This window comes from Pseudophryne corroboree, chromosome 12 (assembly GCF_028390025.1).
Source record: "Pseudophryne corroboree isolate aPseCor3 chromosome 12, aPseCor3.hap2, whole genome shotgun sequence".
Taxonomy (NCBI): Eukaryota; Metazoa; Chordata; class Amphibia; order Anura; family Myobatrachidae; genus Pseudophryne; species Pseudophryne corroboree.
Window position 1 is genome coordinate 21,851,996 of NC_086455.1, and position 18,982 is coordinate 21,870,977.

At 42.3% G+C, this 18,982-nt stretch overlaps 1 protein-coding gene across 1 annotated transcript; it reads right to left on the reverse strand.

Annotated features, from left to right (window-relative positions):
- Positions 1-17,148: 17,148 nt before the first annotated feature.
- LOC134981314 (olfactory receptor 5AR1-like) lies at positions 17,149-18,084 on the reverse strand. The gene has a single exon (XM_063948656.1). The coding sequence runs from the start codon at positions 18,082-18,084 to the stop codon at positions 17,149-17,151; it is 936 nt and encodes a 311-aa protein (XP_063804726.1).
- Positions 18,085-18,982: the final 898 nt, after the last annotated feature.

The following is an 18,982-nucleotide window of genomic DNA, read 5'->3' on the forward strand; positions in this document are numbered from 1 at the left end:
CGTCATGCACTTCTTTTTCCTAAGAAATCATTATCTTATATGCTATAAGATTGGTGCATCCATCACACTGACTTTAAGAATATATTGTGGATAAAAATGGCTAGACTGTAGATCGCTCCAGTAGATGGAAAATATATTCTCCATGCATAGTTTTGTCATTGTTGAGTCTTCCTTCCTATTTCGTTAAAGCATCTGCAATGCAGCAGCACATGTACTATAGTTTTAAGCTCTGTAGATATAAACAGTCCAAGATGTGGCCTTTAAATAATATTCAGTAAACAAGTATTTTATTGAATCTCACAAGAATAACGTAAATAAATTATTTTACAAAGTCATTATTTGACAAAGTCTCAGAAATGTGCTTTGTTAATTTGAGATGCCCAGCCCAATTAAAATATATATTAATCGTTCTTTTGAGGAAGCCTATTAAAACACTGGAGACATCCTTAAGAGTCAATGTATTCGCAACTATGATACAATTGTTTTCCCCAACAGTTTTGTTTATTTTATTTTTAAGTGAAAAGTATTGTAAATTATTCAATGTTAGGATTACACAAAAATATTATTTATACAAAGTATAATGAATTATTATTATCCTTTATTTATATGATGCTACAAGGGTTCTGCAATGCCTAACAAAGTACATAAACAAATGAGCAAAACAATAAAAACTGTGACTTAGGGTACAAGATAATGTAGGGCAACTACATGATATATAAACATAGCTGCATCAGCAGACACAACACTGAAATAAGCATCAGGGTGGCCGATATCGAGGGCTAGGTGACATTGTAGGGAGTATGGAGTAGATGACAGTCTAATCTAGAGAAGGAAAAGAACATGAGGGGGGAGGGCCCTGCTTGTTGGAGCTTACATTCTAAAGCGGAGTGGTAGACAGACAAGGGTGACACAGACGGGATAGACAGTGAGCGTGGAACAGAAGGTTAGAATGAGGGACGGCTGGGTTTGGTGAAGAAGTGGGTCTTAAGAGCCTGTTTGAAATTTTGTAGAGAGGTGGAGAGTCTGATGGGGAGAGGTAGAGAATTCCGCAGTTAGGGAGCAGCATATGTAAAATCTTGGAGGCAGAAATGGGATGAAGTAATCAGTTGGCAGAAGAGGTGTCATACATTTGTGGAACGAAGAGGACAGACGGGAGTGTAAAGGGAGGAAGTGTAGGGTTTGTAAGAGAGGGGAGATGGACATAGTACATTTGGAGAGGAAGATGAGCGGGGTTGCAACATTGAGGATAGATTGGAGTGGAGAGAGGTGTTTTTCAGGGAGACTAGATAGGAGGAGATTACAGTATTACAATGTAGAGATGACAAGTGAGTGGATGAGAGTCTTAACAGCATCCAGGGTCAGAAAAGGTCTGATCCTGAAATTATTTTTGGGATGGAAACAGCAGGACTGCGAGAGGTACTGATAACTCCAAGACAGTGTACTTGGGGCTAGAGGAGATAGTTGTGCCATCAATAGATAATGAAACTGTGGGAGGTGAGGTAATGCGGGAGGATGGGAAGATGATGAGCTCAGTCTTAGACATGTTAAGTTTAAGAAAGTATTGGGACATTCAAGAAGAGGTAGCAAAGAGATAGTTGGAGATACGAGTGAGAAGAGAGAGGGAGAGGTCAGGAGAGAATTAAATTTGAGTATCACCATCATAGAGGATAATCAAAGCCAAAAGTGCTAATAAGCTTACTTAAATAGGAGGTATAGAGAGAGAAAAGGAGAAGTCCCAAAACAGAACCTTGGGGGACACCTACTGTTAGAGGAAGTGTGTGTGTGTGTGTGTGTGTGTGTGTGTGTGTGTGTGTGTGTGTGTGTGTGTGTGTGGGGGTCATGGGAGGAAACAAAGAAGGAATGGTCCGTTAGTAGTGGTCCTTGAATTTGGTAACAAGGAGGTCTTTGCTGACTTTTGTGAGGGCAGTTTCAGGGAGTGGGAGGAAAGAAAGGCATTAAGGTGGTTGTAGACAATACGCTCAAGCATTTTGGAGGCAAAAGGGAGGATAGAGATGGGTCGTCAGTTGGAGAGAGTGTTAGGTTTTTTTAAAAGCAGGGGAGACAAGGGCATGCTTGACTGCAGAGGGGACTGTGCCTGATGAGAGGGAGAGCTTGAGGAGGTGGGCAAGATGGGAAGAGGCAGAACGAGAGAGATAGAGGAGAAGGCTGGAGGAGATAGGGTAAAGTGTGGGAGGTGGTGGGAGACCAGATGAGGGCCAAAACGTCTCCAGGGGAAAGGAAGTCAACACACCATGAGGGGTAAAACTAATGATTGATGATCTAGGTAGACTAGAGAAATGGTCAAGAGTGTGGCAATTACAGTTTAATGCCAAAAAAAATGCAAAATCATGCACTTTGGGCTCAAAAATCCAAAGGCTATATATAGTATAAATGGCACTATATTGGAAACTACTGACAAAACTCCCGGGTGGATGTGCTTTCACATGCAATAACCTGGGATTTTTAAGTTGGTGGAAAAGGGGTATTAGATAGTAATTGTACCTATACCACATAATCCTAACATCTAATGATCTAGATGCATTTATACCTCAGCCTCAGACATCTAGTATATCATCAGTTCCTGATTATTATTCTGATCTTTTATTTATATGGTGCCACAAGGGTTCTGCAGTGACTAAAAAAGTACCTAAATGAACAGAACAAGAAAACAGAAACTTACAGTACAAGACAACGCAAAACAAGTACAGTACATGATATATAAACATTGCTGAATCAACGGTCATATCACTGAAGTAAGCATCAGGATGGCTGAAATCGAGGGTTAGGTGCTGCTGTAGGGAATATGGAGTAGATGACAGTATAACTAAGAGAAGGCAAAGCACATGAATGAATGAGGAGAGAGGGCCCTGATCGTGAGACCTTACAGTCGATTGGGGAGGATCAGACAGACAGGGGGGACACAGATAGGGTAGACATTGAGCATGGAGCAGTGCGTTAGGATGACAAATGGCTGGGTTTGATGAAGGTGTGTGTCTTGAGAGCCCATCTAAAGTTTTGCAGAGAGGTGGAGAGTCTGATAGGGTGAGGTAGAGTTGTCTCTGAATCAGCCCTTATTCTTGTTGAGGAAAAAAAAAGAAAAATAATAATTAGATTTGCAAGGGACATGTCCAGATTCATAAAGTTGTTCAGCATGTGTGGGCTACAGTACATGCAGAAGCAGCCAGTATTTACTCTGCATGCAAATAATACAGTACATGTATTTGCACCCAGGTGCAAAGTTACCTACTTGCTTTTTGTTCTGCTTTGTTCCCAACACAGAAACAGCGGGTCTGGGACTCAGGGTCGACAGCAAAAAGGTCGACACACCTTAGGTCGACGCCAATTTGTCGACACACCTTAGGTCGACATGGACAAAAGGTCGACAGGAACAAGGTCGACATGGGAAAAGGTCGACATGAGTTTTTTATGTTTTTTTGGTGTCGTTTTCTTCGTAGAGTGACCGGGAACCCCAATTAGTGCACCGCGTCCCCTCGCATGGCTCGCTTCGCTCGCCATGCTTTGGGTATGGTGCCTTCGCTTCGCTCGGCACAGATTACCGTTCCAATCGTAGTCCACGTGGATCGTTAAGTATGAAAAGGTTCCAAAAAAGAAAAAAAATCACGAAAAACTCATGTCGACCTTTTGTCCATGTCGACCTTTTGTCCATGTCGACCTAAGGTGTGTCGAACAATTGGCGTCGACCTAAGGTGTGTCGACCTTTTTGCTGTCGACCTGGAGTCCGGATACCGAAACAGCTCCATTAACTTAACTGACATGGTCAGATAACATGCGACCGCATTGCCCCACTGTGTCCCCCAATTTTTGACAAGTAGATCCGTACTGCAGATGTGCATAATATAATATCTCAATGTTTAAAAAAATACTTTTTAAACTATATAAAATATTTAAAAAACAACGTTATGAACACTTTTGAAGGGAAAAATCATCAGTTAAGTGGTTAAAAGGACTCAATAGATGCTCCAAATAAAAGAAAGAGCTAGCCTCTTTGGAGAAACCAAAATATTGGGGTGCATTATTTCACCTATAATGAACCAACTGTTGTATTTATAGAAAAATATTTATTTTACTGAAAACCAGGAATATCAATTCCCCAAAGGATGAACATCTGCCAGGAATCAGCGTACAGTGGTATCTCACTTACCAGCTCCTGAGCTTCGTCCAAATCTCCTGTCTTGGGCTCACACTTCCAAGTTCACAGGCCATCCTGGGATCCTCAAAACGTATAAATTCTTGTCTCAATCCTACTAATGGCCTCATATGAAAGCTGATATCCAAGAATTTGTGGCTTCATGTCCCAAGTGCGCCCAGCACAAAGTTCCTTGTTAAACTCCTGCTGGTCAACTGTTGCCAAATTCCATACCAAGTCGTCCCTGGTCTCATCTATCAATGGATTTTATTTCGGAACTACCTCCCTCCAAAGGGTACAATACCATCTGGGTAGTGGTCGACAGGTTCTCTAAGATGGCCCACTTTGTTTTCCTCATTGGCTTGCCTTCTGCTCCAAAACTTGCACAATTATTTTTACGTGAAATCTTCAGATTACATGGACTTCCAACTGAGATTATATCTGACCGTGGAGTGCAAGATTCTGGAGGGCCTTATGTTCTGCTTTGCAAGTCAAACTCAAGTTCTCCAAAGCATATCATCCGCAAACAAATGGGCAGACGGAGATAGTAAACCAGGAGCTTGAGACATTTTTAAGACTCTAGGGAGGTAATTCTGAGTTGATCACATCAGCAAGTTTGTTAGCAATTGGGCAAAACCATGTGCACTGCAGGGGGGATAGATACAACATTTGCAGAGAGAGTTAGATTTGAGTGGGTTATTTTGTTTCTGTGCAGGGTAAATACTGGCTGCTTTATTTTTACACTGCAATTTAGATTTCAGTTTGAACACGCCACACCCAAATCTAACTCTCTCTGCACATGTTATATCTGCCCCTCCTGCAGTGCACATGGTTTTGCCCCCATGATCTCTTCTTCACAAGACGATTGGGTAGACTTGCTGCCTTGGGCCGAATTTGCTCACAATTTCCGTTATCATACAGCCACCGATACTACTCCTTTCTTTGCAGTGTATGGTCAACATCCCAGAGTTCTGGATTTCCAAGATCTTCCAGTTGTTGATGTACCCGCAGCTTCTTCAGTTCTTCAGCAGTTCTCTCAGATTTGGAAAAAGATTCATCTCTCTCTCAAGAAAGAATCTCACCAGTACAAAGTCTTTGCTGATCGGAAAAGGCGAGCAATCCTAGCTTAAAGCCAGGTGATAAAGTCTGGTTATCCACCCGTAATCTCCATCTCAGAGTTCCTTGTATGAAGTTTGCTCCATGGTGCATTGGACTGTTTCCAGTTGAAGTGTCATCAATCCAGTGGCCTACAAGCTGAAGTTACCTCCTTATTTAAAAATCCCCATATCATTTCATATTTCTCTCTTTAGACCCCTGATTCTTAACCGGTTTCAGAAAGCTCTTCCAGTGGCTCCAAAATTTCAAACTCATCGGGGCGTAGAGTACGAGGTTGAGAATATCCTGGATTCCCGTTGTCGGTATGGTCATCTACAGTATCTGATTGACTGATCCGGGTACGGTCCTGAAGAGGAGTTGGGTCAACGCCACTGATATACATGCTCCTCGGTTAGTTCAAGCTTTTCATAGACATTTTCCTTCCAAGCCTTGTGGGTGTTCAGTGCCAACCCATAAAAGGGGGGGTACTGTCAGGAATCAGTGTTCAGTGGTATCTCACTTACCAGCGCGCTGGTGTGCAGGCCTCCGGAGGTCAAGGCCCCAGTTTGCTGCTGCATGAATGCCCTGTCCACTGAAAGCAGTACCCATTGTCTCTGTGTACCCATGAAGTCCATCCAGCATGTACCCCGCTGTGTGTCCACCATCTGTACAGCATGGGCGCCGCCATGACACTTGCGGTCAGCTGACCTGTAATATCCAATCCTGCGCTGTGTCTACACACATGATTCAAGCATCCAATGCCTGCTGATCAGGGGGTATAAATCCAGAACATCGGCTCAGTCTCATCGCCTTGAACAACGCGTCACATCCAGTGCACAGCGTCTCTTGGCTCCTGTCTCCGGTGATTCCCTAGCTCCAGTTTCTCCGTGGAACTACAGGCACCAGCTATCCATCTCTGCTACAACTCCTTCCACAGTCTGCTTCCACTTCTACATGCAGTAAAAGACTCTCTCCAGGTGCTGACTTACCATTCTCACCTGTGTGTTGTTAATCTGCATTCCGCACTGTGCTATTGCATCCAGCACTTAAAACAACTAGCTTGTAAATTACCAACTGTCTTCTGCTATAGCCTTGCTTGGCTCTGTGGACTTTGGGGGTCATTCCGACCTGATTGTACGCTGCCATTTTTTGCAGTGCAGCGCTCAGGTTACTACTGCGCATGCGTATGCACCGCAATGTACAGGCGCGTCGTACGGCTATAAAGCGGATCGTTGCTGAGCGGTGGATTGTACAAAGAATCCATTCGCACAGCCAAATGCAAAAAGATTGACAGGAAGAAGGCGTTTATGGGCGTCAACTGACCGTTTTCTGGGAGTGGATGGAAAAACGCAGGCGTGTCCAAGCATTTGCAGGGCGGGTGTCTGACATCAATTCCGGGACTGGACAGGCTGAAGTGATTGCAAGGGCTGAGTAAGTTCTGAGCTACTCAGAAACTGCACAAACTATTTTTGTACTGCTTGGCTGCACATGCCGCACCCTTGCACAGCAAATATACACTCCCCAGTGGGCGGCGACTATGCATTCGCACGGCTGCAAAAAGTAGCTAGCGAGCTATCAACTTGGAATGACCCCCTTTGCGCATATCAACTGACTGTGTGATTCTAATTACTGTCGGTTTCCAGACCGAATACCGGAGTTACTTATTGCCTGTATTTACTGTCATCGGTTGCATTACTTACCTTCTGCATATTTATCCTGTTTACCATCGGCTTCCAGAACGGCCATCGATGTTCGCCATCGGCTTCCAGGCCGACCATCGCTGTTTGTTTATCACACTAGTTTCCAGACCAGCTCATCACCTGTGACTGTTACTAGTACCTTTGTCAGCTTCCTCGCTGAGAACCATCTGTACTGCCATTTGCTCCAGTTGCTGTTAATATATCTGTGTGCTAAATAAAACATCATTGCGCACATGTGCAGGAACTTACTGCAGCCTCCTCGTTTCCTCCACCGCACCACCACTGACCCACCAGTGCCCCCTCCGGGAACAGACACAGTTAAAGACCTGACAACATCACAATTACACAAGCTATACATAAACACATACAGTACAATATCAAGCAGCCTTTAGTAGATCGGATTCCACACCAAATTTTACTGATATGCATTAAAATTTATTTTATTGGAAAGCTCATCTATAGGTGAAATCTAAAATAAAATAAGGAATGTACAAAACTTGAAATAATGTTTAATAACGTAATTTAAACATCTTGCTGCTGCTGTGTAGTTTGTCTATTGTAGGTTTAAAAGGTCTACAAGCCTGTGGTTCCAAATTATGTGTATATTGCATCCTGGACGTTAATAAGAATGTATGATATTATCACTTAAAGTACATACAGTAGGTTCTTGTCCTTTTAATATTAACAGTGTGAGGTGTTACTAATACTAGGAAAATAACAAAGCCAAGATATATATATATATATATATATATATATATATAAAAACAAAAAACCCTCTTTCTGCGCTGATTGAAAATAGAGTAATAGGGTAGAGATCACATTCAATAATTAGGATTGGCTGCCTTATTACACTAGGTTCCCTGTTATGAGGAACCAAAAAACAAATATGTAGTATTAGTGTAATTGGCGCCTTGGGGTTGTTATAACACCCCTATTTTTGTGACAGAATTACCTAATGTCAAATAAAATCTTGTTTAGGAAAACAAACAATATGTTCCAATACGCAAAATGTATTAAAATTTATAAAAGATCGTCTAATACTGTATTGATATAACTGTCCATAAAACATTTCAACCACCACTAACATCCAGTGGTGGTCCACATAAGAGCAGATGTACAAATATTTATTTTGCGAACTCCTGCTTCAAGGATTGTAAGTTGGAGGTCAGAGCACAACAAATTTGATAACCCAACACGTTTCGTCTCTCACAGAAACTTCATCAGGGGTACATCTTATTCGAGTAATTAGCCTCAAACATATATATATATATATATATATATATTTGGATGCTATAATAATTAATGTTTGGAATTAGTGTAATCAGAAATAGGCTATTAGCTTTTACAATAATTCATACTCCTTTTTGTATATTGAGCAACCAATATATAATTTGTTGTCACGGGCTTCTATTTAACTCTTTATATTCCTACTGACATCCTCATCTATTTAGAGACATTTATAGAAATTTGTTCCATTTAGTATAAACACCTACTGTACAAACACAAGTTTTATTCCTGTGTAGATGTCTAAATGAATATCCTGGCTCAGTGTCCTTACATCTGCTCGCTGAATCACTAGTAACTCTTTTCCACTGCCTTGAAAAACCTGGGTTTTGCACGTGAGTATGCATCAGTGGAAAAGAGTCCCCAAAAAAGGGTCCCCCCTCCAAAAAAAACAGGTCCAGTTACCCAGGAATCTAACCCGCGTAGCTTTCCCAATCTCATTTAATCCTGGAAGCAATAAAGTGCTGGGCCGGACTAGTATCTGGTGGTGGACCCCCTGAGAATATCCGGAGTAGTGAAGTATAGGAGGAAAATTTAGCCAGTCTAACGTTGACAGCAGATTCATACATTTGTCTTTTTTCCTACTTTTTCTGACATACTTCTTACACTAGCTTTGCATATAACAACTGAAGTTAGATTCTAACCTCTAATTCACCATCTCTCAATATTGTTCGTATCTTATTCACAGTGGATAATTCTTGGGCTGATTATAACCACAAACAAGAAATTATTTTCCATTATTGTTTGGATGGATAGGGTGTACGAGGTTATAAAATACTTACAGAAGACGCTGTTGTTTAAATCCCAGATTTAGGTATCCTGCTGCGCTTTAGGCTATTTTCCCTGTATTATTTAACCTTGTATACAACATTTTACTTATAAGGTAATTGACCTTATAAATGAAAATAATTGAAGGTCCCATTTTCGCAATTGCTTGTCTAGGAAGGACCACCTCATTTTAATTTGATTTAATTAAAAGTTATATTTTAACTTCCTATATTACCTTCATACTTTTGTCTTTAATGAGTGCGTCATCCAAGGGTCTTTCCTTCATCTCTCATGCTGGGTTTACTACCAAGCCTGCTGTGTGTGTGTCTGTGGACTGAGTGCCAAGTCATTGGCCCAGAGAGGAAATCTGGGGGGTCATTCCGACAAGTTCTCACGCAGCCGTTCATTGCACGCAGCGGTTCAATTGAGCAAATTAAGTGGGGTTTGGTAGTAAAAACTCCATATCTTGTACCAGAATCGTTGATGAGAGTTCATGAATTTGGAAGTTGAATAAAGAATAGAGAGAAAGTCACAGTTATAGTTATATTGTTAGATGGATCTGCTGTTGGCATTAAACAGTGAGGGGCCCAAGGAGACTCACTGAATCACCAATGAGAGTCCAGAAAATAGAAAGTAGGATTTAAAGAAAATATAGCAACATCCAACAGTCAGAATGTATGATATCAAATAGATACTGAATTCACATACAGGATTATAGCCAGAAAAAGGGACTGGACAGGATTGACAATGTATACCTTATACAGTACTAAGTTACTGGGTTGTTATCAGTGTCGGACTGGAGCAATAAGGGCCCACCGGGCAAATGCAGTGGTAGGGGCCATGCTTAAGGGTGTGGCCAGGCAATAGTGGAGGTGTGGCCAACCACCACAGAGTCCCGGCTAACCAGAAGAGAGTGCATGGGCTGGGTCCCTTGATAAATATATATATAGTAAACACTGCTTGTACGTGCATGGTAAGGTAGAAGATTAATAACAAGAGGAGGTGGGACCACAGGCAGTGGGGCCCACCGGTGGTTTCCCCTGTGGGCCAGTACGACCCTGGTTGTTATTATTATATCCAAATTTGCACGGTGAGCGGACTTGATATTCAAAATATTATAGGCCTTCTGCAATCATAATATGCTGGAGTAATAATATATTATGATCATTGAGCCATTGATACTGCTGCTCAGCTGCTAACTTGCAGCCAGATAGACACTTGCAACATACGAATAAGAAAATGTATCAAAAATTAGGAAAGAAAGAATTCCCTTATACTATGTATCAAATTCCTTCTTAGCTTCAAAGAAAACTTGGTAGTAAACTCTTCTGACCTTGGGCACGTGCTGCAGCTCCATGCCACCCTTTGTACTGCATGTAGTGGCCTCTAGAGATGATGTCACCTCCAATCGTCAGTAAAGAAGAAGTTCCGGCAATAACCCGGGTCCAGCCTGTGGTGTGAACGGGTTTCAAGCTGCTGTGACACGGCTTGAAACCCATGTCAGTGACTCTGGCTGGACCCGGGATTTTTGTATGAAATGTATATAAATTGAATCCTTTACACCGTGTTGTTTCTTTGATGGAACTTGACTATTTCTTCAGGGTTGTATGTCATGTAGGACCTTGATGTCATTCCTTAATCCCTTGCTGTGGCTATTCTTCTAGCACCTGTCAACTTTAAATATTTAGAGTGTTACTGAGTCTGACAAAACTCCCATTGTACTAAGGGTTTCTCTTGGTTTTTAGGGATACTGGCAAAACACCTGGTTACTGTATTTCAGATAAGTAGCGGCACAAATATTTGCACTCTTATTTGTGAGGGGCTCATTGGACCTACTGAGGAAAGTGGGTGATGCGGGTTGTACTGTTGTTGTATCCCAGAGCTGCATACACCCGGGTCATCACATTTCCTGTGATGTATGTCCTACTGTACACTAGATTTATATCAACCATTATACAGGAATGTGCTTCAACCCGACCTTAGAGATAGCTGAAACACCTGACACTCAGTTTATGGAAGGAAGGACTGTTGCTTCTTTACTCAGTGGCACCAAGAGGGGGGGCGGTTACTAATTACCATGCCCCTCCAGTAGCGCACGCAGGGGCGAGGGGGGGGGTTCTGGTTGCACATAATCCCCTCCTGATGGATTGAATTTGCTTTATAGAGACGGAGACAGCTGGGTCTCCGCCTCAAGAAAAGCCGCGACCGCCAGCTAGCCCCAGCCCTTTCTCCGCTGCTGCTCGGCAGGCCCATATGTATTGCAGCATGCGGCTCCTACCCGGTGACTGACTGGATGCTGACTGTTCTCCTGCGGTGACCGCTGACTGCCTGTCTGTGCGGTCCGCTCTTCCAGCATGAGGCATAACGTCAGGGGATCACATATGTAAGTGTTCTTATGTGTTTATATGTGTGTCTGTAGGTGTTTATGTGTTTTATGTGTTTGTATGTGCAGCATGTATGTGTTTGTGTGTATACTGTATGTAGGTGTGTTTATATACTGTATATGTATGTGTGCATGTGTATATGTTTGTGTTCTACATGTGTGTATACGTGTTCTAAGGGTGTGTATGTATGTGTGTGTGGAACCCACCCTTTCCCACCTTCAAATCCTGCGTTTGCCTCTGACAAACATCTGGAAACCCTCCCCCAGGAAAATCCTGCATTTGCCCCTGCCCTCTTACCTGTCAGCAGCCCAGCACACGCTGCTGTTTGCTGGGCTGTAGGAGGTCCAGGAAGGCTGATACCACTGAGTACAGAAGTTTCCTCAGGCTGGAAGGATGGGGGGAGGTTTAAGGAAGTGCACTGATCATGCCCCCTCTCTGGTTGAGAGGCATGTGGCGCTCCCCTCCCCTGCAGGTCAGCACCATTTTGCGACACATAAAAAGTATTTTCAAAAGTTACCTTTTTAAAAAGGAGCGTGGCCCCACCTCTGCAATTAGGCCACGCTCCCTTCATTACCGAGCCCGGGAATGTTTTCTACGGCCCGGTCTCTGCTAGCGTGGAACTGCTGACTAATTGCACATTGGGCCTGATTCAGTTGTGGACAGAGGAGCTATCGCTGCTGCTTACATGGAAGCAGCAGCAGCGATAGCACTAATATGGTAATGGTGCAGTAGCAGTCGTGCATTAGTGATCCTAGGATGCACCATTGGATCATCTGTGACACCATCAGCCGGCTGCGTGATCCGTGCAAACTGGCTGCTGCAGATCCAACAAAGAGGCCAGGAAATCTCCATCCTCCGACAGAGATTCTGGCCTCGGCACTCCCCCAAAATGCCCCCTCGCCACCCCCCAAATGGCAGCAGACTGTCCAGCACAGAACTGACATATGCGCCGTACTACCATCAGAAACTGAATCAGGCCCGGAGTTTATAGTGTGATGCAATTAAAGAGATGGGAAGCACACGTTGCACCAACACCACTACTTCTCTTTTGTTAACATGGGAGATAATGGTGCGAGGAGGAGGGGGCAATTCTGCAAAATAATTGTAATATATTGTGTTGGGATCTCGTGCCATATGGCGACGATAAGTGTATGAGGACACATCTGTACAACCCAAATACGGAAATCCAGCTCTTTATGTCAAACAAACTGTTGGAAATATGTGTATAGAGCTGGGCTAACATACTGGACAATGGGGGTCATTCTGTGATGTTCGCTCGTTGCCAATTTTCGCAACGGAGCGATTAAGGCAAAAATGTGCATGCGCTAAGTATTTTAGCACAAAACTTAGTAGATTTACTCACGTCCGAACGAAGAATTTTCATCGTTGAAGTGATTGGAATGTGATTGACAGGAAGTGGGTGTTTCTGGGCGGAAACTGACCGTTTTCTGGGAGTGTGCGGAAAAACGCAGGCGTGCCAGGATAAAACGCGGGAGTGTCTGGAGAAACGGGGGAGTGTCTGGGCGAACGCTGGGTGTGTGTGTGTGACGTCAAACCAGGAACGAAACGGGCTGAGGTGATCGCAGTCTAGGAGTAGGTCTGGAGCTACTCAGAAACTGCTAAGAATTATTTATTCGCAATTCTGCTAATCTTTCGTTCGCTATTCTGCTAAGCTAAGATACACTCCCAGAGGGCGGCGGCCTAGCGTGTGCAATGCTGCTAAAATCTGCTAGCGAGCGAACAACTCGGAATTAGGGCCGATGATCCCACCGTAGTACTCTCCCTAGCTTACTGCCTTAGCTTGGGACATTTCTCTAGCCCTATATCTAGGGCCTAATTCAAATCTGATCACAGCAGCAAATTTGTTAGCTAATGGGCAAAACCATGGGGGTCATTCCGAGTTGATCGTAGCTGTGCTAAATTTAGCACAGCTATGATCGTAAACTCAGACATGCGGGGGGACGCCCCGCATGTCAGTGCCAGCCCTCCCGCACAAATACAAAAGCATCGCACAGAGGCGATGCCTTTGTATATGTGGAGTAACTCCCGGCCACCGCAGCTCCTGCGGCTGGCCGGGAGTTGTGTCTCGCTGCCGCCAGCCGCAGTATCACGCAGCCGCCGCACCATGCCCCCCCAACGGTCCGCCCATGCCTGCGTTGGCCAGACCACGCCTACTAAACGGCGGCTTGACGCCGCCATTCAGCCCCCTCCCGCCCAGCGACCGCCTCTGTCTCAGAGGCGATCGCTGGGCACCGATGACTGCCATGCGCTGGCGCATGTGCAGTTCCGACCCGATCGCTGCGCTGCGACAAACTGCAGCGATCGGGTCGGAATGACCTCCCATGTGCACTGCAGGGGGGACAGATGTAACATGTGCAGAGAGAGTTAGATTTGGCTGGGTTATATTGTTTCTGTGCAGGGTAAATACTGGCTGCTTTATTTTTACACCGCAATTTAGATTTCAGTTTGAACACACCCCACCCAAATCTAACTCTCTCTGCACATGTTACATCTGTCTCCCCTTCCCTGCACTGCACATGGTTTTGCCCATTAGCTAACAAATGTGCTGCTGTGATCAGATCTGAATTAGATCCCTAGTCCTAGTTGTGGGTCTATGAATAGCTGGCAATACAGAGTCAGAACAAAGCAGGAAAAATAGACACAATATTAAAAATAAAAATTATTCTGCATCTTGTGGTAATATATGTTATTTCCCAGTTGTGACTGAACCTGCATGTTCCTATTTCTGATACATATTGAGTGCTGAGCTTATTGGTTTTGTTATTATTGCATGATACAGTATTTGGGAACAACTGCTATTCCATATTATGACTTTCCTTTTCAACAGCCTTCGCTTCTGAGGGTTTTCACACACCAGCGTTGAGACCATTTTTGGGGGCGTTTGCGCTCATTAGATTCCAACATCAGTAACACTAATTTTTTTATGCAGTACCCACACAATGATACTGTATAGCAGTAACGTAACTAGACATTTTTGCTCTGTGTGCAAGAAACAACATTAGCACCCCCCCATATACAAAACAGAGACAGCGCCAAAAATATATAGGCGTGGCTTTATGGGGAAGGGGTGTGGCCACAGAGCTCTCTTTTACACAGTACGTCACGTAGAGCTCGCTTTTACACATTACGGCAGGCAGAGTCCCCTTTTTACACATTACGGCAGGCAGAGACCCCCTTTTTTACACATTAGGCAGGCAGAGTCCCCCTTTTTTACACATTAGGCAGGCAGAGTCCCCTTTATTACACATTACAGCTGCAAAGTCCGCCTTTTTACACATTAAGCAGGCAAATTTCCTTTTTTACAAATTACAGCCTTTTTTTTTAACACATTATGGCAGGCAGTCCTCCTTTTTACACATTATCGCAAGCAGTCCCGCTTTATTACACATTATGGCAGGCAGTCCCCCTTTTTACACATTATCGCAAGCAGTCCTCCTTTATTACACATTATGGCAGGCAGTCACCCTTTTTACACATTATCGCAAGCAGTCCCCCTTTATTACACATTATGGCAGGCAGTCACCCTTTTTACACATTATTGCAAGCAGTCCCCCTTTATTACACATTATGGCAGGCAGTCCCCCTTTTTACACATTATCGCAGACAGTCCCCCTTTATTACACATTATGGCAGGCAGTCCCCTTTTTTACATATTATGGAAGGCAGTAAGGCAGTCCCCCTTTTTAGAGAGAAAAAAAGAGAGAGAAAGAGCATGTTATAATCACCTATGATGAGCCGGCAAGCCTCTCCTCTTCCCGCCCTATGCTGCGCTCTTCGCTGCACAGGGAATTTGGGGGGAGGGGGGGGGAGTTGGGAGAGATGTCATCTCTCCCAGCAAACGGGAGGTAGTGCAGGGGGAGCTGCAGTGCTGCTCGGCTCCCTATTTGAGAGTTAGCTGGGCAGTGCAGCTGGGCACTGGGCAGGGAAGTCGTACGGCTTGGACCCCACAGTACGGTGGTGCCCTAGCAGCCAGGTGGGTGTTGCCGGTGGTCCTGCACCTCCTGCGCATCTGCTCTGTGTGCCAGGCACCACTGGGAAACACCTAGTTACGGCCCTGCCCCTGCTGTATTGATGTGTCCTGGTAACATTTTATCCTGAGATGCGTTTGCATTGCAGGCAAAGACACGGTACAAAATAGAGTGCCGCGATCGTATACAGAAAGCTCCGAGCGTTCGCACGAAGTGGGAGGAAGACGCTCCCGCTGCAGCCCATTATAAGAGGGGACTCAGCCGCACTGTGTATATCAAGTAGCTGGCAGATATTCACCCGCTACCCGTAGTTATGTGGAGTGTTAGTAGATGCGTTCATGGATGTGTGCGTACAAATTAAAGCACAACAAAAGGAATGCTAGGGGTGTGGCGTTGTCGCAATCCACGCCATGCTACAGTTTTTAGCCAAGATGTGTGAGGACAAATCTGTACCTTGTTTTTTTTCAGAAGACTTTGTATTTTCAGAAAATACTACTAGTCTTCTTACTCATTCTGACATGTAAAATTAAATATAACCACAATGGACTAAGAAGTATCCTGTTATTGAAATTGTAAAAAAAAAAGTGAACTAACAGCAATTTTTTTTCCGTAAAAACATGACAAAAAACACTTTGTGGTTCTGCTTTGGCACTAATCCACCTTTCACAAATAGAAAAAAGCAACATTCTGTGTATAGATTTTAACAATTATTATTTTTTGTAAATTTTTGCCATATCGATTTAAACACTTACTACAGATGTAGCTGTGATCATCTTTGCTGCAATGCGGCATGCTGCAACACGACTGGCTGCATGGTGTGCCGGGCTGGGACTATTTGCAGCTGGCGATCGCTTTAGAAACTCCTAATGGAATTATTAATGTGATTGCCGGCTGCGAATAGTCACAGCCTCTGTACGCTATGCAGTGTGCCACGATGCTCATCTGTATGTGTAAGAATACATATGGGTGCCCAACAAGAGTTTCTATATTTTAAACTATGACACCTGCCATATTATGAAGGGACATTAAATACTGCAGATGATTGTGTTTATACAGTATGTTTGCTGTTGCGTGTTACACCTGTTCTTATTTTCTTGTTTATATTTATTTTGATAGTAAGCATAGTATATGTAAATGTAGGATTCACCGATGACCGGTTCATTCTGCTATTTGCTGCTATTGAGATAGGGCTAGAAATTTCAGGTGAAACAGGAATGACTTGGAACATCCTGCCTGGAACACTTACAGCACATTTCTACAGCAAAACTTAAAAAAAAAAAAATCCAGCAAAATCTGGCCAACAGTCCATGTAACAGTTTTGAAAATTTTCTATTTGGAATTTTGCTGGTCACCGATTTTGATGTTGTGACAGTCAGGTTTTCACAGTAGCATGGATTATTTCAGGAGGACATCTGTACTACTCTTGTATGCCAAAAATTTCCAACTGTCATTTTTCAAACAGATCCTATACCATGGCAGTCAGGAGCTGAATGGCTGGTAATTTCTCTCTCTCCACTTTATCTCTCTCTCCAAGGCTTAGTGCATCTGCCCCAAACAGTTTTTCACTCATGGCATGTGGCAGGCCACCTTCATGACATTGGAAAGGCCCATAGATTAATGGAGCCAAAAGCAGAGAGTTTGAAAATGGACGGATCAGTGCCCCAAAATATTGTAGAGTAATGGAATCAAGCTCCTGTCTCAATGAAGCAGTAAGATTGTGGAGTCCAGTACATGAATTGAAGAGCATAATTCCAATTGTAAGCACCAAAGAGATAAGAAATTCACAAATGGGCCAACTTGCTCAACATCTTTCTGATGGTTACTTTAATATCCTTGTTCCTTATGCTGTAGATCATGGGATTCAACATTGGTGTTACCACTGTATAGAAGATAGAGATGACTCTGTCCTGATCTGGGAAGTAACTGGATCGAGGTCGTAAGTACATGAACATAATAGTACCATAGTAGAGTGAGACAACTACAAGGTGGGAGGCACAAGTAGAGAAAGCTTTGTGTTGTCCTTTACTGCATCCATTCTTTAGGATGGTAGAAATTATGTGAACGTAGGACAATAATGTGAGCATGAAAGAACAAGAAGCAATTAAGCCACCTGAGATATACACTGCAACTTCATTGAACCAAGTATCTGCGCAGGAGAGCCGGAAGAGGGGGGGCATCTCACAGAAAAAATGGTTCACCAGGTTAGACCTGCAGTAAGGCAGCTGGAAGGTGAAAACTGCATGGACCACGGAGTTCAAAAAGCTCATGGACCACGAGGCAGCAGAAAGACCTATGCAGACACTCTTATTTATGATATTGTTATATTGCAAAGGTTTACATATAGCGATATACCGGTCATAGGCCATCACAGCTAGTATTAAGCACTCTGTAGCTCCGAGAGCTAAATGGAAATACATTTGGGCTGCACATCCCATGAAGGATATAGTTTTGTCCTGAGATAAGGTGTTTGTAAGCATTTTTGGCACAATGGTTGTTGAGAAGAAGATGTCAATGACAGAGAGGTTGCACAGGAAAAAGTACATAGGGGTGTGAAGTTGGGAACTGAGTCTCACAGCGATGATTAGTAGAAGGTTTAAAGATAATGTCACCAGGTACATAAGAAAAAAGAGCAGGAAAAATACAACCTGCAGCCCAGGGCTGTTGGAAAATCCTAGCAGGATGAATGTTCTCACCAAGGTTTTGTTCAAATTCTCCATAGAATTTTTACTATTTACTTATATTAAAGTAACAAATATAATAATAATAATATTCATAATAATAATAATAATAATAATGCACAAGAAAATGTTTTCAAATATCTGTTTTAATAGTGAAAAATGTGTTTACTATTCCATTTGATTTCAGCAAAGAGACCCTCTACACTACAGAATATATTTTTATTATTATTATTATTATTATTATTAATATCATCATCATAATAATAATAATAATAATCATAAAAACAATTAAGCACAAGAAAATGTTTTCAAACATTTATTTTAACAGTGGAAAATGTGTACAATATCCCATTTGATTTCAATAAAGAAACCGCCTATAATACAATAGATAATGATGATAATAATAATAATAATAATATGAATAATGATACAAATTATAATAATAATATTAATAAATAATAATATGTTGTTGTTAATAATACTAATACTAACAATAATAATAATTATCATTATTAAGAACAAGAACAAAAGTCTGTCAAACATTTGTTTTAATATTGCAAAATGTGTTAAATATTCCATTTGATTGAAACAAAAACCTCTATAATACAGTAGATATTCTTCTTCTTATGATTAATATTACTAATAATATTTTATTATTACTATTAATAATAATAATTATTTTTATTATTATTATTAAGCACAAGAAAAAGTTTGTCAAACATTTGTTTTAATAGTACAAAATGTGTTCACTATTCCATTTGATTTCAATAATGAAACCCTCTATAATACAGTAGATAATAATAATATGTTATTGTTACTAATAATAATTATTTATTTTATTATTATTATTATTAATATTATTAAGCACAATAAAAAGTTTGTCAAACATTTGTTTTAATAGTACAAATTGTGTTCACTATTTCATTTGATTTCAATA

Bases quoted from the DNA above. Each gene is read 5' to 3' on its own strand.
- LOC134981314 (XM_063948656.1), bottom strand. From the start codon at position 18,084: ATGGAGAATTTGAACAAAACCTTGGTGAGAACATTCATCCTGCTAGGA.